Source organism: Heptranchias perlo, chromosome 7 (genome assembly GCF_035084215.1).
Source record: "Heptranchias perlo isolate sHepPer1 chromosome 7, sHepPer1.hap1, whole genome shotgun sequence".
Lineage (NCBI taxonomy): Eukaryota > Metazoa > Chordata > Chondrichthyes > Hexanchiformes > Hexanchidae > Heptranchias > Heptranchias perlo.
This window is the reverse complement of record NC_090331.1, coordinates 52,170,385-52,194,774: the sequence shown is the minus strand read 5'-3', so window position 1 is coordinate 52,194,774 and position 24,390 is coordinate 52,170,385. Positions and strand designations below refer to the sequence as shown.

Here is a 24,390-nt window from a genome sequence, read left to right as displayed (position 1 = left end):
TTTGTATCTCTCCACTCTCACCTTAAATCTATGTCCCCTCGTTATAGACTCCCCTACCTTTGGGAAAATATTTTGACTATCCACCTTATCTATGCCCCTCATTATTTTATAGACTTCTATAATATCACCCCTTAACCTCCTACTCTCCAGGGAAAAAAGTCCCAGTCTATCTAACCTCTCCCTATAAGTCAAATCATCAAGTCCCGGTAGCATCCTAGTAAATCTTTTCTGCACTCTTTTTCTAGTTTAATAATATCCTTTCTATAATAGGGTGACCAGAACTGTACACAGTATTCCAAGTGTGGCCTTACTAATGTCTTGTACAACTTCAACAAGACATCCCAACTCCTGTATTCAATGTTCTGACCAATGAAACCAAGCATGCTGAATGCCTTCTTCACCACCCTATCCACCTGTGACTCCACTTTCAAGGAGCTGTGAACCTGCACTCCTAGATCTCTTTGTTCTATAACTCTCCCCAACGCCCTACCATTAACGGAGTAGGTCCTGGTCTGATTCGATCTACCAAAATGCATCACCTCACATTTATCTAAATTAAACTCCATCTGCCATTCATCGGCCCACTGGCCCAATTTATCAAGATCCCGTTGCAATCCTAGATAACCTTCTTCACTGTCCACAATGCCACCAATCTTGGTGTCATCTGCAAACTTACTAACCATTCCTCCTAAATTCTCATCCAAATCATTAATATAAATAACAAATGATGACAAAGATGATTCCAGAAATAAAAACAGAAGGCTGGAAACGCTAAGCAGGTTAGGCAGCATCTGTGGAAAGAGGAAGATTGGGTTAACGTTTCAGATCTATGATCCTTCGACAGAACCTGAAAAAATGATTCCGGTTTTTAGATTGTTGAGCTATGAATAGAGACTAAATAAACTAAATCTATCAGAGGCAGAAGAAGCTATATAAAAAAAATCTTCATAGTGATGCTAGGCCCCAATAGGCTTGCCAGTGCCAAACTTTTAACTTGCTTAGCTAGACAGACTATCGTGTAGATGATAAATATAAGTTGGAATGCACCCCTCACTTCAGTCGAAAAAAAGAATGAGCTTGCATTTATATAATGCCTTATCCCATTGTCCAGATATCCCAAAGTGCTGAGGAGGCTATCCCAAGGACTGAGAGGGAAGTGTAAATTAGAGTGGGTTAATTCAATGTCAAATCAGGTACAGAAAGAAATAAAGGGAGGGAAAGGAAGTTTGGATTAAGAGAGAGCGAAAAGAGACAGAAAGGAAAAGTTTTTAAAAAAATTTACATTTTACATTTTTAAAATCTCCAGCAACAATTAAAACCAGAAAGAATGAGACTCCACACTTGTAATCGTTACTTTTCAGTGCCAGTGGGTTTACTGGCAGTAATTAACACTTATTACGTCGTCAAAAGGGTACTTAAGCTGAAATGGACAAGACTTAACTTTCTTTAGCTAGTTTAGTTCGTAATTACCGTGAAATACAGCAACTTCACGTCATTCAATGCATTTCGATGGCGAGGCAGACAGTGAGATGCGGTTTTCGCGAAGCTAACGGCGGAGTGGTGCACCTCGGACAACAACTTTTGGATTTTCGGGTTTAACCATGCATCTGCCCCTTGTCTGAAATTGCTGTAGCATTTGCGCATAAATAATAGCGAGCGCCATTAGCCTCAGTTATTTTGACAGCAAATTCTGGCCCAATGTTTCAAGCAGAATTATCCTGGGAATTGTAAAGCTGGTTAGCATAATTACAGTATGAAAACATTGGAGGGGATCTGAAATTAGTTGATTTTGATATGAAATGGCCCTGTGGAACATGCGTGCAATTTCACTGTACTTTATCTTTATCAGGTTTATAGTACCTACTCAAATGATGACTACGATAGGCGTAATGAGGAAGTTGATCCTGTGGCAGCATCAGCAGAATACGAGTTGGAGAAGAGGGTGGAAAAAATGGATGTTTTTCCAGTTGAAATTGAGAAGGGTGGGTATTTTTTAAGTAGCTGCTTTGTTGGTAGAAGCTTTTCTGCATCTGGATCTGGTTTCATGTTTTTATTATTTAAAAGAAATGTACTTTTGTTTAGAAAATATTTAACAGAAATGAAAATATGTAATTAACATGTCAAGTAATAGTTGAAATTGGAAAAATATTTAAATCCTTTCCAATACCTTTAATTGGCTATTGTCTATCTAAAGTGAAATTATAATATTGTTTCTTTCTCACTCATTTAACCTCCACATTCTTATACAATGTGCTACAATCTAATGGGGAGAAAGCAACCTGGGTTGCTGTCGCACAAAGTCGCAGTGGTGTTCTGTTGGGTGACATGAAGATCTATTTGAATGTTTAGGTTGTTAGCCATTCAAAGAATAAGGATGGCTACATTTTTGGTAGGGAATTAACATTCTATATTTGTTTTAGTATTTTCTGTATGTAAGCAATTCCTGAAGAGGAAAGAAATGTGTGTAAAATACTAACCTGTGGTTGCACACTGCCTGTCAGTAGTGAGTTAGGTTTGAATAGCTTTTATGTGGCCAGAGCTATCCTAAATGTTCCAAATCTTCAACCAAAATTATTTTTAATGCTCAGCGCTATAATCAATATATTTTTTTTAAAAAGTGCAGAGCTTCTACTATTACTAACTGCTTTCTATCTGCACGATTACAACCAGTTTTTATCCTACCCAAAATCTGTGTGCCAATCCCACAAGGCTCAACCTTGCTTCGTGGTCTTAAACATTGGTGTCTCAGCTTTCAGCCATCAAGCTCCTTTGTTCTAGAATTAACTTTCTAACCCAGCTGCCTTCCTACATCTCTTTCCACCCTCAAAATTCTCCTCAAAACCTATTTCTTTGACACTGCCTTCAGTCACATTACATAGAAACATAGAAAATAGGAGCAAGAATAGGCCATTCGGCCCTTCGGGCCTGCTCCGCCATTCAAAAGGATCATGGCTGATCGTCTAACTCAGTACCCTGTTCCCGCTTTTTCCCCATATCCCTTGATCCCTTTAGCATTAAGAAATATATCTATCTCCTTCTTGAATACATCTAATGACTTGGCGTCCACTGCCTTCTGTGGTAGAGAATTCCACAGGTTCACCACCCTCTGAGTGAAGAAATTTCCCCTCCTCTCAGTTCTAAATGGCATACCCTGTATCCTCAGACTGTGACCCCTGGTTCTGGACTCCCCAGCCATCGGGAACATTCTCCCTGCATCTAGTCTGTCTAGTCCTGTTAGAATTTTATATGTTTCGATGAGATCACCTCTCATTCTTCTAAGCTCTAGTGAATATAGGCCTCGTCGACCCACTCTCTCCTCATACGTCAGTCCTGCCATCCCAGGAATCAGTCTGGTAAACTTTCGTTGCACTCCCTCCATGGCAAGGACATCCTTCCTCAGATAAGGAGACCAAAACTGCACACAATACTCCAGATGTGGTCTCACCAAGGCCCTGTATAATTGCAGTAAGACATCCCTGCTCCTGTACTCAAATCCTCTTGCAATGAAGGCCAACATACCATTCGCCTTCCTAAACTGCTCGCTTTCAGCGACTGGTGTACAAGGACACTCAGGTCTCGTTGCACCTCCCCTTTTCCCAATCTATCACCATTCAGATAATAATCTGTCTTTCTGTTTTTGCAACCAAAGTGGATAACCTCACATTTATCCACGTTATACTGCATCTGCCATGTTCTTGCCCACTCGCCCAACTTGTTTAAATCACATTGGAGCCTCTTTGCATCCTCCTCACAGCTCATATTCCACCCCAGCTTTGTGTCGTCTGCAAACTTGGAAATGTTACATTTAGTTCCCTGATATATATCGTGAATAGCTGGGGCCCAAGCACTGATCCCTGCGGCACCTCACTAGTCAATGCCTGCCACGTGGAAAAAGACCCATTCATTCCCACTCTCTGTTTCCTGTCTGTCAACCAATCCTCAATCCATGCCAGTATATTCCCCCCAATCCCATGTGCTTTAATTTTGCACACTAACCTCTTGTGTGGGACCTTATCAAAAGCCTTCTGAAAATCCAAGTACACCACATCCACTGGTTCTCCCCTATCTATTCTACTAGTTACATCCTCAAAAAACTCCAGTAGATTTGTTAAGCATGATTTCCCTTTCATGAACCCATGCTGACTTTGTCCAATCCCGTTAATGCCTCCAAATGTTCTGTTATCACATCTTTTATAATAGACTCTAGCATTTTCCCCACTACTGATATTAGGCTAACTGGTCTGTAATTCCCTGTTTTTTTCCTCCCTCCTTTTTTAAATAGTGGGGTTACATTTGCCGTAACCCTTCCCCCTACTAATTCTTGGTATCTGACTCCCACTGCCTCCCACTGCCGCCCACCCCCCCCCACCACCTTTTGAAGCACCTTGAGATATTTTACTACTTTAAAGGTGTCATATAATTGGGCATTGTCATTGATTTACAACAGATGAACACTGTTTATAAATTCATCTGAAATTTAGGTGAAGGTGGTCTTGGAATTAGCATTATTGGAATGGGTGTTGGAGCAGACCAAGGACTCGAGAAGCTGGGGATTTTTGTGAAGACTATCACTGAGGGTGGAGCTGCATATAGAGACAAACGGTAAGATGTTGACCAGTGAATTTATCTCCTTTATATTTTGGGGTATCTACATTTGGATTGATGAGAGCATAAAGACCTTCATGTTATAGCATCTGTGAAAGAATATTAAGAAATTAAGAGTAAAACATGTACATTTTTTTGCAATTGATGCAAAAGTTCAATTTTTTGATCAAATACTTTATACTTTTTGATTGATTTACACTGTCCTGATGTCTAGTTTTTTTTCATAAACTGTTATGATCTCATTTATCTTAAAATTGCAGATCATTTTCTCAAATGAAACTAGTAAACTTGTATAAACTTGTGTAAGTGGTAACTACTTTTAAGATGTTGATACTTGGAAGAAGGAAAAGCATTGCAACAATTGTGAAATTCAATCCAGCCTCATTCAACTATTAAAAACCTGTCATTGTAACATATATTTTTCTCAATCCAACAGAAGCTCGATTTAAAGCTAAGAGATTCAGATCTCAATAATATGACATCATTCCCCTGAGAAGGAATTCTAAATTTACAATGAGGTTTTCACCGTACTATATTTGTATAGTGGATTCCATTATCTTTCATTGCTGCTTCTTACTTATAATTGCCACTAAAATTCCAGATCTCTTCAGTGGATCCACTTTAATTTCCACACCCCTGTTATTGTCATTTCCTATCTTCTGTCAATGTTCTGGACATTTTCATAATTTGTAAACTTTTTATGATCATTTTCTTGTTGTGACTCAGATTTAAGTGTGATGCACTTCAAAACAGCAATGTAATGAGTGTCTAAAACTGCAGGATCAGTTATTACAAAAGGTGACTGAAGTGAAAATAGCTGCCTCTTTTTATACAGTTTGCTTAACCTAAAATATTTCTCTGAGGAAATCTGCCTCATTTTGGAGAATCATACTGGCAGGGTTTCAGTAACCATAGCTTATTCATTGGAGCTGTTTGCAATTCACATACAAGTTAAAATATATTGTATCATAGATGATAAGTATATATGTTCTTGTTGTTTTATTGCAGAATCCAAGTGAATGATCAGATAGTTGAAGTGGATGGTGTTAGTTTGGTTGGCGTTACACAAATTTTTGCAGCTACTGTATTGAAGAACACTAAAGGCATGGTTCGGTAAGTGGTTATAGTAAAGGAAATTTGAATGTGTAGCATAAATTAAGCAATGGCACTGAAGATTGAGCACCAACACTGATAACTTTTCATTTATGTATTTAATGTAGATATATCCGTATCATCAAGTACCTAGATTAAATTGGAGAGTGTCTGTCTGTCTGTCAGTAATTTCAAACCAGTACCACTTGATCTTCCTTTACTATATTAGACTATCACTTTGCTACATTATTGCCTTTGTTTTCTCCCACGATAAGCAGCAGTCATAACTAATTGTTCCAGTTTTTATCTGATTTTAACCAAACTTCATAAGTGCCTTCTCATGAAATGCTTTTTGTCCATGAATAAAACCTAAGCAATAAAATATCTAGTTTGCAACTGGACTTCCTTTCACTAAACTCTGTTTCTTTCTTTCAAAAATAGACAATCCAGGGGGCAATGCAGTGCTGTAATATGTATCAATGTGCTGTGCCAGAGTGGTAGAATATTGGTGTGAGGTTGTGTGTTATGCATTTATTAATGTATCATAAGAGGAGAAAAGCATGTGTTATGAAAAAAATCAAAAATATAAACAAAAACTGTGAAAATGTTTATATAGATTCCGGATTGGTCGAGAAAAACCTGGACAACAGAGTGAGGTTGCTCGGCTCATCAGTGAAACATTAGAACAGGAAAGATGCCAGGAAGCTCTTTTGGAGCAGCACTGTACTCGGTATAGTTCAAGCGATAATGAGCAGGTAAGATGATTTATCTTTTCAGTGGTATGCATGTGATAATGCGTTTAATCCCTTTGCTCCTTTTCATTTAAACGTCTTTGTCCAGAATTATTAGTATAAACTTAAAACTACAATTTCCATGCAATTTGGTTTGAGGATTTTAGTCCAGATGAAATCCCAGTACTAACAGTTAATTGTGCTTACTTGTATCTTTGGCATGTTCTGGCTAAAAGAATTTTGAAATCGAAAGTAATAACATGCGAAAAGCTAATACATGTACACTTATTGGTGTTAAATATTTAGGGAAGGTGGGGAGGCAAGCAAAACGGCACTTTTTGTGGAAAAGATAACACTAAAACATGACCCCTTACAAATACCTCATTAGGTACTTGCATACAAATACCTCATCAGGTATTTGTGGGGGTTATGTTTAAGTGTTATCTTTTTCACAAGTCATGTGATTTTGCTTGGCATCTCATCTGTTTATCCCTGATTTTTTTTTAAGTCTGGAGAGTTTCCGGAAGATGAAATAATGACTTCAAATGAAGTTGGAGCTGGAGGGACGGTTGAAGTTTCTGAACTACTTGAAAATGAAAATACATATTTGCCATCGGACATGGATTCACAACTTGCTCTTAAACTGAAAGAGGTAAAGATGTTGCATTTTTTCCTTTGATATGTTTCACATTTTCACAGTTAAACTGAAACATCAGGGCTCAGTTTTTTTTTATATCAATACAATGCCTGTACTGGGTGATTTATATAAAATATGATGTAATTCTATATGCACATTTACTATGGGCATCTAGATTTTGTTTTTTGAGGCGATGGAATATAGCTTTCTATAGTGCATATTTCACGAAAACATGATAAATTTATACATTAAATTGTCTTTTATGTCTTTCATTAAAGTTTTTACGTGAAGGCCTCAGCCTCTCCCAAAAGCCTGAGCTTGGAGTTTATATTCTTGTCAACGGCTGAGAGTTGAATTTGAATTGTGTAGTCTGAGCATGTGAACCATACCTAATTTCCCAAGATGTTTCTGTACCAGTCAATCAGTTGTACTGAGGAATATTTTTTTCCTTCGCTTCTAGCAGTTTCTGCTCAAAAGTATTTCAAAATTATTTGAAGAAAAATTTGAAGACAAATTTCAAAAGCCTTATTGAGGTGAAAGTCACTGAGTGTTATTTTGAAAAAATATTGAGGGTGTGTGAGTCTGTGAATGTGTGAGAGAGAGAAAATGATGACAGTCTTCTGATTATGCATCTGTTGTAGCTTTTGATTTATGTGCTTAAATTTTAGGGAGAGAAGGACGGGTCATAGAGAGTGACAGAAGGGGAGAAAGCGTGTCTTGTAACGTTACTTAAATTTTCAAAAAAAATCATCAATTGAAGCCAACTAATTGTGTTTTGTTGAGTTAGAAAAGCTCAAAGCCAATGGCTTACACCTCAGACAGATTCTAATTTGTATAATGCATATGATAGAATGTGAAAGAGTTAGAAAGAAAGGCAGACTCAGTTTCTTTTTCATTCTAATTTGAATTTTAAAGAAGAAACAGTTGCATGTTGAAAGCAAACAAAGCCTCTTTAAAGAAACAAGGAAGGGGAAGAGGGAGGTTGATTGAGGGTGATGGGACCTGAAGCCTCTCGCCACCTGCCCTTGGGGGTAACGAGTGGAATGAGCGTTAAGAGTGATCTAAATTACAGCAGAGCAAGGGGGAGGGGAGGATAAATGGTAGTTCAAAGGGTGAGGTAAGGGTAGTGATGGGATAGGAAGGGGAATAGGACACAATGGGAGCGAGGGGGGAGGAGAAAGACAAGTCACTGGGGGAGAGGATGGGAAAAGAGCTGCAGTGGGTCACATTTTTCCTGCAGTCCTCACCCCAAATGCAGCTTGCAGCCATTGACTCCTTTACCTGCAATTACACCCACCACCTCCCATCTGAAAGGAAAGAATAAAAAGAGTTATGGGGAAAGAAAGAGACACAAGCAGAAGTGGAGAGGCGAGAGAAAGAAACAGCAAAATAGATAGGTAAGAGAATGATCATATTCTCTGATTTACTGTGCAATGCCATGAGAGATTGACTTGTTATATTTAAACTTCACAGCATCAAAAAGCAACCGTGCCTAATAATCAGATAAATTATTTTAAAAATCTTACATTTACATGCCTTTCCTGTTATACTTTTGTCATTTTTTCCATTATAATTTCCTGTGGCCACATTTATAATGAAATTGCTTATATAAAATTGTCACATTGTAATTACACCCTCCCACCAGTGGTGACAATATCGCCTCAGTTTTGCATCTCCCAGCTGCTCAGTATGTACTACAGAGAAATTCCTATGCTACAACCAACTCTAATTCTCTGTTTCCTAAATTGCTATAATAAACTCGGGGGGCTGATTTTTGTATCCCTTAAATAAGGGGTAGTAGCGGGGCCAAAAGAGCATGTGGAACAGAAGCACTGTCTTACCGCTAAGTTCCTATTCATCCCAATTTTGAGTGGACCTTAATCCAGGTGGCCGGAGCTCCCACCTGAAACATATATATGCCAATTGGGGTCAGATGACGCAGTTAGGACCGCCAATGTCATTTTTGCACCTGCCTGTGTTGCTACTGCCACTTCCAGCGATATTTAAAGGCATGATCAGCTGCTTTTGGGTAAAGCTGTAGAAAATTTTGGGAGACATTTTGCTGGCATTCGCTTATGTTTTTTTTAAACCTTGGATGATTTCTAAGTGCTCGCAGTTGCTGTAGAACATTCTGAATTGTTAAAGGGCTTCTGGCATTGCACTTATTTCTTCATGGGGGTCCAGCAACTCATTGAAGGGTGTTTCAACTGAACAATTCCTGCACCATTGTGTTAATATCATTTGTGCTGAGGGATTTATTAGTCTTGAGTCTGACTACGACCTCCATGCAAGTGATGTCGGTTATTAATTTGGTTTGTACAACTTCCTATGATGGGTGGAATGTTAATAATGTCTTCTCTAGTGACCTTTTTGTTACAATAATGGAAGAATTTCTTATTGTTGCATTTGGCTTCTGTACTTGTAGTTATTTCTAATTTCCTCTTTGGGTCTCTGAGTGACCTTTTTTTACATTTTTTTGGAAGTTCTTTTATTCCCAGTGGTTTCCCTCCCCTTTCTTCCGACAGGCTCTAGGTTTTCAAACTGGAGCAGTTGGAGACTCTATAATTATTAATTTCTATCTGTTGATCGTTAGATTTCTGTAATTGTTGGCACAACATGCTATTTATATTTCTATTATGATTAAAGGTATCCTGCAGCATTAGCAATATTTTCTTTACAGTAGCTGACACTTTTTCTGAAGTTAGAATAGAAGTTCTCTGGAGTATGGCATTTTTTTCCTGGGAGTGTGTTATTGCTGGGCATCCCTACACAGAAAAAAAAAATTTAAAACCACTGGTTTAGGCTGTCATAATCAATAGTAGGTCATTACAAGAGGTGGAGGGGACAGAGCCATAATTATATCCAGAATATAGAAAGCAGTTTAAAACTACATAAGAAAAATTTACATGTCCATATTACTCACAAAAAGATGAAAATCATAGTTTTAAAATCTTGTACCATATTTGAAGAATTAAGATATGCTATAATCTCTTATGTTTGGCTTTTCAGCAGTGTGTTTCCTTTGACATATTATTGTGTCAGGCAGGGTCACAGAATTTACAAGCACTGAGAATTTTTTTTTTAAAAGAGCTGAAGAGCAAGCAAATAAGACAAGAGAAACCCTCCATTCCATTAACTGGAACATCTCATTGTACTTTTATTCACCTGCTTTGCTAGGAACGAGAGAGATTTGTGTTGTACTGCACTCATGTTTGTACGTAAAAAATAACAAACTTATTGCCAGATTTGTACTAGCTACATAAAGGCGCTAGATATAGAGTTCTATTAGAAGGCAGATTTACTTGGAACTATATGTGTATCCCATCTATTGGATTTTAAAAAAACCCAATGATCCTTTAGTAACTTAAAACAGCACACAAAAATGTGTTCTAATTCATCCCATTTTACTTAAAGGGCTCACTTGAACTCCAGCAATTTGTAATGTATCAGATGTAGGGCGATGCACCTTTTAAACATAAATTGTCCGACATAAATTGGCAGATCTTTGGCTATGAACCACCTGTTATCCTTGAATATGTCATGTGCTACTTGATTACAGATTGTTTTTAACAAAAAAAGTCCAACTAGAGACTTGAGTAAGAAAATCTGCTTCGGGCAATCCACCTTTCAGATAGCTATGGAACATTTCACAATGTCAGCAGTATTGTAAAAGTCATCAGTCCATATCTGTATATCAGGTTCAGTTTTCCTATGCAGTAATTTGTAGTATCAGTTTAATTGTGTTTTCAATTTGTATAGTTACCTCCAGCTTCAAATTAAACGCACCATAACTGCATCAGAAATTAGTGAATTGAAAGAAAGATGTATAGGATTTTCTACTGAAATTGTTTAAGAATGAAAAACACTTCTGAAATTTACAGGCATATATGGACTGTTCTAGTGCTTACAGATGTTCTTCATTTACATTAGCTGAAAGTCGCTGAAGCAGAGAAGATTAAATGGGAAACTACAAAGATGCACCTTCAACAGAGTGTTGAAGAGAATAAGGAGAAAATGCAAAAGATGGAAGGATATTGGTTAGAAGCACAAAATCTTTGCAAAACAGTAAATGAACACTTGAAAGAGACCCAATCTCAGTATGATGTTTTGGAAAAGAAATATAACAAAGCTAAGAAGCTGATAAAGGAATACCAACAAAAGTAAGCTTTTTATGTATCTAAACAGTAAAATGGCAATACTTGTGAACTGTTGTAGTAAATACATTGTGAAATAGCATTATGCCTGGTTTATTGTATTGTATTTTGGTTTTAAGTCCCTCCCCCACCCCCCCCCCCCCCACCCAGTGGTAATTCACTACTGAGATAACAAATAATAAGAATAGACTAGTATGTACCATACAGTGGGCTTTAAAGCAGTCCTAAAACCCAAGCCCAAGAGTGCCCAAAGAATATTGCATGGGCTGATCAAGTGTTAACAATCTATCCACTATAAAGGAAAGTGATACTTATTTTTTTTTAAATTCTTGTGATACCAAGCTATATGCCTTGGTGCTCAGTGCAGATTGGTACAAGGAAGGTTGATAGCACTGAAAGGGATCTGGTCAGAAAAGTTGATATGGAATAGATACCTAGCAAAGACAATGAATTATGTATTGATTTAACACTTTTTAAGAAAAGAACAGGATGACTATCTGGTTGGGAGCAGGATTGAGGAGCATAAATGTAAGTACAGTTATATATGAAATGCTCTGAGGAACCTGATCATTGATGAGCTGTTGGAAATGTGAAAATCTTATGCCAAGAAAGGTAACCAGTCAATGATGAATAATGTAGATTATAAGGTTAGATAAATATTCTGGGTTTTCAATTGATTTTCCTTTGCGGGGGGTAAGGAAACAATTAAACCCTTGCAGCTGGTGTATTTGTGCTGTGCTTTGTGCAATAAAAAGACAAAACCCGTTGAATTTTTTTTGCAATATAGTTATAAAATCAATATTGTGCTAAAATGATCTCAGAATTTACTTTTTATTTTAGAGAGATTGAATTTATTAAAAAAGAAGAGGATCACAGAAAAGTTCTGGAAGATCAAGAAAATGAACATGCAAAACAGCTGAAAGCATTACATGATAAGGTTAAAACTACAATTAAAATTCAGTTGCTCTTTGTGTAGAGTTTATGAAAGAAATGATAGCTGAACATAGGCACATGAAGAGGAGAAACAAGGTGTGCAGAGGACTGGGAGGGACAAGTAGCACTAGAGTAAAGAGTAGTTCAGAAATAGGAGGGATCAGACAGGAGGCAAATGCAAGGCAATCTAAGATGAGATTGGAGTGCATGTGCATAAACGCACGTAGCGTGGTAAATAAGGTTGGTGAGCTGCAGGCTCAAGTCGCCACTTGGGACTATGATAGTGGCAGTAACCAAGACCTTGCTTAACGAAGGGGAGGATTGGGTACTTAATATTCCTGGCTACAAGGTATTCAGGAAAGATGGGGAAGGAAAGAAAGGAGAGGCCGTGGCAGTATTGATCACAGAAATTATTCTAGCACTGGAAAGGGATGACGTAGATGAGGTGGGGGGGGGGGTCAAAGACAATCTATTTGGTTAGAATTAAGGAACAATAGAAGAGCTATTATGCAACTGGGTGTGCACTATAAGCCACCAAATAGTGGGAAGGAGCTAGAGGAGAACATTTGCAGGCAAATTACAGAAAGATGCAAGAACTATAGAGTAGTGATAATGAGGGACTACAATTATCCCAATATAGACTGGGACAGTAACAGTGTAAAGGGCAAAGAGGAGGAGGAATTGCTGAAATGTGTTCGAGAACTTTCTGGATCAGTGTGTTTCCAGCCCAACCAGGCAGGAAACAATGCTGGATCCAGTTCTGGGAAATGAAGTGGGGCAGATGGAGAATGTTTCACTGGGGGTGCATTTAGGAAACAGTGATATGAATATCATTAGGTTTAGAATAATTATGGCAAAGGACAAGGAACAATCAAATGTAAAAATGCTTATCTGGAGGAGGGCAAATTTCAGTGAGTTAAAAAGGGATCTTGCCCAGGTGAATTGGAATCAAAAATTGGTAGGCAAAACAGTAATTGAACAATGGGAGGCCTTTGAGGGAGGAGTTAGTTTGGGTACAGAGTAGACACATCCCTATGAGGGGGAAAGGAAGGGCATCCAAAGCTAGAGCTCCCTGGATGTCTAAAGACATCGAGATTAAAATGAAACAGGAAAAGGAGGCTTATGACAAATATAAGGTTCATAATGCAGTAGATAATCAGGCTGAATACAGAAAGTACAGAAGAGATCTAAAAAAAAGTGTGAGAATAGATTAGCGGCTAACATAAAAGGGAACCCTAAAGATTTTTATAAACATAATAGTAAAAGGGTAGTCAAAGGAAGAGTGGGACCGATTAGGGACAAAAACGATCATCCTGTGGAGGCAGAGGGCATGACTGAGGTATTAAATAAATACTTCGCATCTGTCTTCACTAGAGAAGAGGATGCTGCCATTGTAGCAGTAAAGGAGGGGGCAGTAGCAATAATGAATAGGATTAAAAAATGATAGAGGAGGTACTTAAAAGATTGCCAAAGTAGAAAAGTCACCCGGTCCGGACAGGATGTATCCTAGGTTACTGAGGGAAGTAAGGTTAGAAATTGTGGAGGCTCTGGCCACAATCTTCCAATCCTCCTTAGAAATAGGGACAGTGCTGAGGACGGGAGGATTGCAAATGTTACACTCCTGTTCAAAAAAAGGGGAGAGGGATAAACCTGACAAGCCTAATGTCAGTGGTGGGGATACTTTGAGACAATAATCCAAATTATTTTGCACTTAGGAAAGTATGGGCTAATAAATGAAGGTCAGCATGGATTTGTTAAAGGAAAATCGTGTTTGATTAAGTTGATTGAGTTCTTTGATGAAGTAACGGAGAGGGTTGATGAGGGTAGTACGGTTGATGTTGTGTATATGGACTTTCAAAAGGCATTTGATAAATTACCACATAATAGACTTGTTAGCAAAATTAAAGCCCATGGGATTAAAGGGACAGCGGCAACGTGGATACAAAATTGGCTAGGGAACAGAAAGCAGAGTAGTGGTGAACGGTTGTTTTTCAGAGTGGAGGGAAATGTGCAGTGGTGTCTCCGAGGGTCAGTATTAGGACCACTGCTCTTTTTGATATATATTAATGACCTGGACCTGGGTATACAGGGTATAATTTCAAAGTTTGCAGATGACACGAAACTCAGAAATGTAGTAAACAATGTGGAGGATAGTAACATATTTCAGGAGGACATAGACAGACTGGTGAAATGGGCAGACACATGGCAGATGAAATTTAATGCAGAGAAGTGTGAAGTGATGCATTTTGGTAGGAAGAATGAGGAGAGGCAACATAAACTAAATGTTACCATTTTAAAGGGGGTGCAGGAACAGAGAGATCTGGGGGGTGCACATACACAAATCTCTGAAGGTGGCAGGACAAATTGAGAAGGCTTTTTTAAAAAAAAAGCGTATGGGATCCTGGGCTTTATTAATAGAGGCATAGAGCACAAAAGCAAGGAAGTTATGCTAAACTTTTATAAAACACTGGTTATCCTCAGCTGGATTATTGTCTTCAATTCTGGGCACCACACTTTAGGAAGGATGTCAAGACCTTTAGAGAGGGTGCAGAAGAGATTTACTAGAATGGAGCCAGGCATGAGGTACTTCAGTTATGTAGAGAGATTGGAGAAGTTGGAGTTGTTCTCCTTAGAACAGAGAAGGTTTGATATAGGTGTTCAAAATCATGACCGATTTTGACAGAATAAATAAGGAGAAACTGTTTCCAATGGCAGAAGGGTCGGTAACCAGAGGACACAGATTTAAGGTGATCAGCAAAAGAGCCAGAGGCGACATGAGGAAACATTTTTTTACACAGCGAGTTGTAATGATTTGGAATGCACTGTCTGAAAGGGTGGTGGAAGCAAATTCAATAGTAACTTTCAAAAGGGAATTAGATAAATATTTCAAGGGAAAAAATTTACAGGGCTATGAGGAAAGAGCAGGGGAATGGGACTAATTGGATAGCTGTTTCAAAGAGCCGGCAAAGGCACGATGGGCCGAATGGCCGCCTCTCGTGCTGTACCTACTGTGATACTATGATGTGTATTCTTCTGATACTATGATGTGTATTCTTCAGATACTGGAACTGAAAAATGAACTACATTCCACTGGACAGATGCTTCCATTGCACAGCAGCAATGAACTGCACAAAGTGAAACCTGTGTTTGGGAGTCTAGAGCAGTTTGAAGATATTTACAATAATGAGGGAGATGACTCAAACCAAAGTAAGTCAGAATACATAAAGGGGAAAAGACCTTTTGTAGTGTTGCCTTTATTCTCTGAGGAGCAGACTCCACACACCAATAGAATGGGGCACGTTTTTGCTGTGATTAAATTGCATAAGGGGCAATCTTATTTTTCACATTTTATGTTGTCATGATATAGGAGATGTCCCCATGTGACTCTTCCCATTCTCATGTAGCATGTAAGAGACCATTCCTGATGTAGTGCAGTATCAGTTCATTTCATCCAAAGTTATCTCAAAACATAAAGTAGCTGTACTGTACCTTCTGCAAAGCCTGAAGGGATAGCTGATTGGCAGCATATTGTGGAGTATACCACCGAGAATGAAGAATGCCCTACAATGTACATAATCTTTCTGTCTTCTACATATCACATTCTCCACACATTGCTGAAGACTGTAATAAGTAGGGCGCAAGGTAGGGTGATCCTTGTGTGGGAATGAACTCCAGCAGTGAGGACAGATCTGCCCAAATTTGGTGTCTTCCATGGCTGCTAAGTCCAAACAATAATGTTTAATAAAAGTATGTGGATCATTCAGTAGTTGCATACTATCTATGAAAACTTGTCTCAAAGATACCCATTGGGCAACTGTAAAACCAGTGGAATGACCTTTCATTGATCCCAAGTGTCTTCTGCCAATAAGATGATGATGATGCAAACTTAAAGGTACAAGCTGAAACTTGGTGAATGGCTTGAAGCCATACAAGATAAGTAACTGCCATGATTATTGGAGGAGTTTACATAGAATTATATAGCATTTTACAGCATAGAAACAAGCTGTTCGGCCCAACAGGTCTATGCCGGTGTTTATGCTCCACGCAGGCCTCCTCCCACCTTAGTTTATCTCACCCTATCAACATATCCTTCTATTCCTTTCTCCCTCATGTACTTATCTAGCTTCCCCTTAAATGTATCTATGCTAATCGCCTCAACCACTCCGTGTGGTAGCAAGTTCCACATTCTCACCACTTTATGAATAAAGAAGTTTTTCCTGAATTCCTTATTGGATTTATTAGTGACTATTTTATGTTTATGGCCCCTAGCTTTGGACTCTCCCACAAATGGAAACAATCTTCTCCATGTCTAGCCTATCGAACCCCCTTCATAATTTTAAAGACCTCTATCAGGTCAACTCTCAGTCTTCTGTTTTCTAGAAGAAAGAGCTCGATTCTGTTCAATCTTTCCTGATACCAGAACAGAGAGGGTAAAGCTATCAGCCTTGTAAAAAATTTTTACACTTTCTTCAGTGCTTCTATATCCATTTTGTAACATGGAGACCATAGTTTGGTCGAACCAAGGTTCTGTAATAAGTTCAACAAAATTTCTCTGCTTTTGAATTCTATTTCTCTAGAAATAAACCCCGGTGCTTTGTTAACCTGCATTGCTACTTTTAATGATTTGTGAATCTGTACCCCTAGATCCCTTTGTGCCTCAACCAATCTAGAATCTTATTTTCCAAGGAGTAGGTGGCCTCCTTATTCCTCCTACCAAAATGCACCACTTCTCGATTATCTATATTGAAATTCATTTGCCATTTACACGATCATTCTGAAAGTTGGTTCTATCTCCCTTTTTGCAATAGGAAGAATGTCAGTCCTCTGGCACTGCTCCATTGAATATTTATATATACCAGTGCCTCTGCTATCTCTTAGCTTCTTTGAGTCTGTGTGGATGGAATCCATCCGGCCCTGTGGTTTTATCCTAAGTTTGTCCAGTTTATCAATTATTTCCCTCCTGTCTTAAATGTCTTCATATCCTTTTTGACCTCTTCTAATGTCATGTCTGCCATGTTAGTCTCCCTGGTAAAAACTGAGGCAAAGTAACTATTCTAGGTAGACTCATTCACCGCTGCAGGAGTTCCTCAGGGCGGTGTCCTAGGCCCAACCATCTTCAGCTGCTTCATCAATGACCTTCCTTCCATCATAAGGTCAGAAATGGGGATGTTTGCTAAGATTGTACAGTGTTCAGTTCCATTCGCAACCCTCAGATAATGAAGCAGTCCATGCCTGCATGCAGCAAGACCTGAACAACATCCAGGCTTGGGCTGATAAGTGGCAAGTAACATTCGCGCCAGACAAGTGCCAGGCAATGACCATCTCCAACAAGAGAGTGTCTAACCACCTCCCCTTGACATTGAACGGCATTACCATCACCGAATCCCCCACCATCAACATCCTGGGGGTCACCATTGACCAGAAACTTAACTGGACCAGCCACATAAATACTGTGGCTACAAGAGCAGGTCAGAGGCTGTGTATTCTACGGCGAGTGACTCACCTCCGGACTCCCCAAAGCCTTTCCACCATCTACAAGGCACAAGTCAGGAGTGTGATGGAATAATCTCCACTTGCCTGGATGAGTGCAGCTCCACCAACACTCAAGAAGCTCAACACCATCCAGGACAAAGCAGCCCACTTGATTGGCACCCCATCCACCACCCTAAACATTCACTCCCTTCACCACAGGCGCACTGTGGCTGCAGTGTGTACCATCGACAGGATGCACAATAGCAACTCACCAAGGCTTCTTCGACAGCACCTCCCAAACCCACGACCTCTACCACCTAGAAGGACAAGAGCAGCAGACACATAGGAACAACACTACCTGCACATTCCCCTCCAAGTCACACACCATCCCGACTTGGAAATATATCGCCGTTCCTTCATCGTCGCTGGGTCAAAATCCTGGAACTCCCTACCTAACAGCACAGTGGGAGAACCTTCACCGCACGGACTGCAGTGGCTCAAGAAGGCAGCTCGTCACCACTTTCTCAAGGACAGTTAGGGACGGGCAATAAATGCCGGCCTTGCCAGCGACGCCCACATCCCATGAACGAATAAAATTCACTGTCCAATGTGCCCTAAGTACAGTTATCCTGTATGTGTGCCACTCTTTCTTCCCACCAGCCCCCATTTTGATATGGTGGTATCTGTCACTATTTGAGTAGCTGGCTGTTGTAGCCATATGCCCTTTTGCTCCTCGGACCATCAGTGCTGAAACTTAATATGTCAATGCAGTTGGAACACAGGAAACCAACGCCAAAAAAAGCTCAACTCCAGTGATCTCATAAACTGTCAAGGCTTCTAAATGGTGAAGATAGCCATCACCCACAGACCATGGTAGTGATGTGATCTTCAACTAATGAAGAGGCTCAAGGGCTACAAATCACTCGTGGAAGGGTAAGAATGTCATGAGACTTTTTATAGTTGATAAAGCCATACTCTGTAATATGGTGAGCATTTGCTGGATCACCATGTGAGCAACCTCTTGGTAGGAAATTCAACAATCAATAATGTTAAGTAGCAAACATCCTGAAATTCACTGTGCTGATAGACAGGCATTTCATGAAGACCCTGGGATTCGAGGAAAAGCCAAAAAGGTGCACCCCGCACTCATAGCTGAACCTGCAATGATGTGGCTAAATGGTGATGTGAAACCCGGCACCCTTAAAGTTTGTTGTGGCCAGCCAGTCTTTGGGAGGCATGACCTGAGGCAGTGACCATTATCTTAAACTTTCCCTTGTGGAGGAACCTATTCAGTTCTCTGAGATCGTAGATGGAATTAAATTTGTTCGACACTCTCTTCCGTTTCCTGATCGGGTGAACGCCCTTGGTTGTCGCAGGTGACAGAAGATGTTATCTCACCTGCCAGTGGACCATGTGGCTGTATTTTGGGCATCGATTGTAAGTGGCTGCTGCATTGAGGCATTCTGAAAAAAGGTCCTCAACTAAACGTTAGAGAAGTTTGCCACTGCTTCAGCAGGGATACCTGCTGACAAGAAATCCTATGTGAACTTGTACGACGACTTGTCCAAAACATCGTCTGCCCTAGGAGTTCAGCTGCTTGGACTTGTGACGTTGAGGAGTGAGACCAGTTTACCCCAATACTGGGAAAAGCAAATTGATGCTCCAGGGTGTAGCAGTATGTGGGGGATGCCTCCAAAGGCTTGATGTCGTAAAATGCCCTGGAGATGTTGTTCTTTATTTTGATTTCTTCCCATCCCTAGTAAAGTGTGAAGGATGCAATGTGTAGAAGAAGTACGTTTCTAAATTTACTCTTTCTAAAATGTCTGTATCTTTTTTTGACTACTTGTGCTCAACAAGCAGTGAATACCAGTACTGGGGATGGAGCACACTTTTTTAACTTTTGGCATCAAGAGTTTGCTTCATGTGCTCCCAAATCAAGCACAACACAGCCAAATGCAGTGTTGTCTGCCCCAAAAATATGTCTCTTTCCACTTCTCATGCCTGTCGAGTATGATAGCCAAATTGTGTGTAGTTTTGCGCTACGGGATCTGTGCTTGGGCGCTAGTTTGAGACCACTCAAACTTATTTAACAAAGGATCCTTAGAGCTACCAGAGAATGATTAATTTTGTGCCCTTAGTTTGAATCAACCCCAGATTTAAGAACCCATAGGTGAACAGAAAATATGGTAACTGTTCTATCCACTCCAAATTATTATTTTTTCTATAATTAAACATTTTGATCAATAGTGTTTCTAATCATTAAACATGTCACCATTAAAATATGTTTTCTCTTTTTTGAAAAGCTCCAAAAGCTGCTGTGGAATGGGAATGTAGCAACACTTCCAAAATCTGTGGTAAGTTGGTGCACTAAGATAAATTGTTAAACAGTTTCTCATAAATTTATATATTACCGTTTGAGAGCAACCGCAAACATTAATTACATTTATATGTCTGCATATATGTCTTCATGTTAAAGTAAGCTTAAATCATGTTGGTGGGCTTTTGGAGTGCTTAAGATATTTATCCACTGATCAGCCCTCCTCAGCTTGCCCATTGTGTACTGGAGTCGTCTTGGCCCTCCTGATGTGTTTTGTAACAGTAAGAGTAGGAGAAAGCAGCACTATTTTATCAGAGAGGGATTCAGAGACCACTAACGAGATCCAAAAATCTCTTGGGTAATAGATGAATTTCACGCCATGAAAGATGCTAGGATAGTCTCGTCTCCCAATACCAGTTCCAAAAAAAATCTGAAAGGAAAATTTCCCGATAACATATATATTCCACAGGCAAAGCCATGTACGCACTATGATTTTGCCAGTTGGATAAAGGTAGTACACAGAATTTGTTTTGGCTAATGTAAGAGCACTAGATGGTAGTGTTGTTTCACCAAGGCACAATAGATGGGAGGGGTGGGCATGGAGTTACAGGTACCAAAGATAGTTGTAGTATTGGACAAGGTGTCTCATGGTGATTTGGTCTGTACTGTACTATCTAGGAATACACACAATGTGGTCCTAAAATGGCACTGTAACATCTATGGTATTAACCTGTACTCCTTGAAATATACTGTAATATGCTTTGCAAATAGCTATAAGTTGCAGAGTGTTTTTATTCCATTTTCAGCAAGCTGACCTTTTTTAAGTTAGTAGCATTTGCCATGGCTGTCAGGAGCAGATAGTTATCTCTGGTGATATCATGTCATTTGAGTTGAGATTCTTCTGTATTATGTGATTTGAACTGCAGTGATGTGTTTCTTTCGTTGTATGCTATGGGCATAATATATGTTACAAAAACGTAGCATTGAGCCCTGATAAAAGTAAAATAGGTAATCCTGTAAACATTGCTTTGCCCATATCCATATATTGAAACACAGAATTAAATGTTTATATAAATCTTGGAACAATTGTTATGCAGAAAGATAGAACATATAATTACTCCACCTTGTGTACAAAATGACCTTATAATAGAATCATAGAAAGGTTACAGCTTGGAAGGAGGCCATTCGACCCATCGAATCCGAGCCAGATCTATGCAAGAACAATCCAGCTAGTCCCACTCCCCCGCCCTTTCCCCGGAGCCCTGCAATTTTTTTCCTTTCAAGTACTTTTCCATTTCCCTTTTGAAGGCTATGATTGAATCTGCCTCCACCACCCCCTCAGGCAGTGCGTTCCAGATCCTAACCAGTCATTGTGTAAAAATGTTTTTCCACATGTCACCTTTGCTTCTTTTGCCAATCACCTTAAATCTATGTCCTCTGGTCCTTGACTCTTCCTCCAATGGGAACAGTTTCTTTCTATCGACTCTGCGTAGACCCTTCATGACTTTTGAATACTCTATCAAATCTCCTCACAACGTCTCTGTTCCAAGGAGAACAACCCCAGCTTCTCCAGTCTGTCCACATAACTAAAGCCCCTCATCCCTGGAATCATGCTAGTAAATCTCTTCTGCACCCTTTCTAAGGCCCTTCACATCTTTCCTGAAGTGCGGTGCCCAGAACTGGACACAATACTCCAGTTGTGGCCGAGCCAGTGCTTTATAAAGGTTCATCATGACTTCCACACTTTTGTACTCTGTGCCTCTATTTATAAAGCCCAGGATCTCGTATGCTTTTCTAACCACTTTCTCAACCTGTCAGCTTCAATGATTTGTGCGCACATACCCCCACATCTCCCTGTTTCTGTACCCCTTTTAGAGTTGTGCCCTCTAGTTTATATTGCCTCTCATTCTTCTGACCGAAATGTATCACTTCACACATTTCTGCGTTAAATTTCATCTGCCATGTGTCCCCCCCCCATGCCACCAGCCTGTCGATATCCTCTTCAAGTCTATCATTATCCTCCTCACTGTTTACTACCCTTCCAAGTTTTGTGTCATCTGCAAATTTTGAACACCCAAGCCCAAGTCATTAATATAGATCAAGAAAAGCAGTGGTCCCAGCACTGACCCCTGGAGAACACCATTATACACCTCCCTCCATTCTGAAAAACAACCGTTCACCACTACTCTGTTTCCTGTCCCTTAGCCATTTTGTAATGTTTATATATTCTACACAAAAAGAAAAAAATCCTGTCGCGCTTTAGCTTGTAAGCAGTGGCTGTAGCAATGGGCAAGGAAACCGCCTGCTGATTACCACCTACCGTCCTCCCTCAGCTGATGAATCAGTCCTCCTCCATGTTGAGCACCACTTGGAGGAAGCACTGAGGGTAGCAAGGCATAAAATATGCTCTGGGTGGGGGACTTCAATGTCCATCACCAAGAGTGGCTCGGTAGCACCACTACTGACCGAGCTGGCCGAGTCCTGAAGGATACAGCTGCCAGACTGGGCTTGCAGCAGGTGGTGAGCGAACCAACACGAGGGAAAAACTTACTTGACTTCGTCCTCACCAATCTACCTGTTGCAAATGTATCTGTCCATGACAGCATTGGTAGGAGTGACCACTGCACAGTCCTCGTGGAGATGAAGTCCCGTCTTCGCACTGAGGACACCATCCAACGTGTTGTGGGGCACTACCGCCGTGCTAAATGGGATAGATTTAGAACAGATCTAGCAGCACAAAACTGGGCCTCCATGAGGCACTGTGGGCCATCAGCAGCAGCAGAATTGTATTCCAGCACAATCTGTAACCTCATGGCCTGGCATATTCCTCACTGTACCATTGCCAACAAACCAGGGGATCAACCCTGGTTCAATGAGGGGTGTAAAAGAGCATGCCAGGAGCAGCACCAGGCGTACCTAAAAATGAGGTGCCAACCTGGTGAAGCTACAACTCAGGACTACATGCATGCTAAACAGCGGAAGCAACATGCTATAGACAGAGCTAAGCGATTCCACAACCAACAGATCAGATCAAAGCTCTGCAGTCCTGCCATATCCAGTCGTGAAAGGTGGTGGATAATTAAACAACTAACGGGAGGAGGATGCTCTGCAAACATCCCCATCCTCAATGATGGCGGAGTCCAGCACGTGAGTGCAAAAGACAAGGCTGAAGCGTTTGCAACCATCTTCAGCCAGAAGTGCCGAGTGGATGATCCATCTCGGCCTCCTCCCGATAGCCCCACCATCACAGAAGCCAGTCTTCAGCCAATTCGATTCACTCCACGTGATGTCAAGAAACGGCTGAGTGCACTGGATACAGCGAAGGCTATGGGCCCCGACAACATCCTAGCTGTAGTGCTGAAGACTTGTGCTCCAGAACTAGCTGCGTCTCTAGCCAAGCTGTTCCAGTACAGCTACAACACTGGCATCTACCTGACAATGTAGAAAATTGCCCAGGTATGTCCTGCCCACAAGAAGCAGGACAAATCCAATCCGGCCAATTACCGCCCCATCAGTCTACTCTCAATCATCAGCAAAGTGATGGAAGGTGTCGTCGACCGTGCTATCAAGCGGCACTTACTCACCAATAACCTGCTCACCGATGCTCAGTTTGGGTTCCGCCAAGACCACTCGGCTCCAGACCTCGTTACAGCACCAAGGAGCCCGAGTAAAATTGAAGTCAATGGGAATCGGGGAAAACTCTCCAGTGGCTGGAGTCATACCTAGCACAAAGGAAGATGGTAGTGGTTGTTGGAGGCCAATCATCTCAGCCCCAGGGCATTGCTGCAGGAGTTCTTCAGGCAGTGTCCGAGACCCAACTGTCTTCAGCTGCTTCATCAATGACCTTCCCTCCATCATAAGGTCAGAAATGGGGATGTTCGCTGATGATTGCACAGTGTTCAGTTCCATTCGCAACCCCTCAGATAATGAAGCAGTCCGAGCCCGCATGCAGCATGACCTGGACAACATCCAGGCTTGCGTTGATAAGTGGCAAGTAACATTCGCGCCAGATAAGTGCCAGGCAATGACCATCTCCAACAAGAGAGAGTCTCACCACCTCCCCTTGACATTCAACGGCCTTACCATCGCCGAATCCCCCGCCATCAACATCCTGGGGGTCACCATTGACGAGAAACTTAACTGGACCAGCCATATAAATACTGTGGTTACAAGAGCAGGTCAGAGGCTGGGTATTCTGCGGCGAGTGACTCACCTCCGGACTCCCCAAAGCCTTTCCACCATCTACAAGGCACAAGTCAGGAGTGTGATGGAATAATCTCCACTTGCCTGGATGAGTGCAGCTCCAACAACGCTCAAGAAGCTCGACACCATCCAGGACAAAGCGGCCCGCTTGATTGGCACCCCATCCACCACCCTAAACATTCACTCCCTTCACCACCGGCGCACAGTGGCTACAGTGTGTACCATCCACAGGATGCACTGCAGCAA

The 24,390-nt window shown here is 40.7% G+C and overlaps 1 protein-coding gene across 3 annotated transcripts in view; it reads left to right on the top strand.

The window, feature by feature from the left end:
• The window catches only part of LOC137323711 (neurabin-1-like), a 105,087-nt gene that overhangs the window by 39,085 nt on the left and 41,612 nt on the right, over positions 1-24,390 (top strand). For all 3 annotated transcript variants that reach the window (XM_067987535.1, XM_067987534.1, XM_067987536.1), the window contains 9 exons: positions 1,850-1,982; positions 4,482-4,602; positions 5,614-5,718; positions 6,314-6,452; positions 6,937-7,080; positions 10,996-11,225; positions 12,060-12,156; positions 15,212-15,359; positions 19,928-19,978. In XM_067987535.1, coding sequence (XP_067843636.1) covers positions 1,850-1,982; positions 4,482-4,602; positions 5,614-5,718; positions 6,314-6,452; positions 6,937-7,080; positions 10,996-11,225; positions 12,060-12,156; positions 15,212-15,359; positions 19,928-19,978 — 1,168 coding nt within the window. The remainder of the gene's footprint in view (positions 1-1,849; positions 1,983-4,481; positions 4,603-5,613; positions 5,719-6,313; positions 6,453-6,936; positions 7,081-10,995; positions 11,226-12,059; positions 12,157-15,211; positions 15,360-19,927; positions 19,979-24,390) is intronic.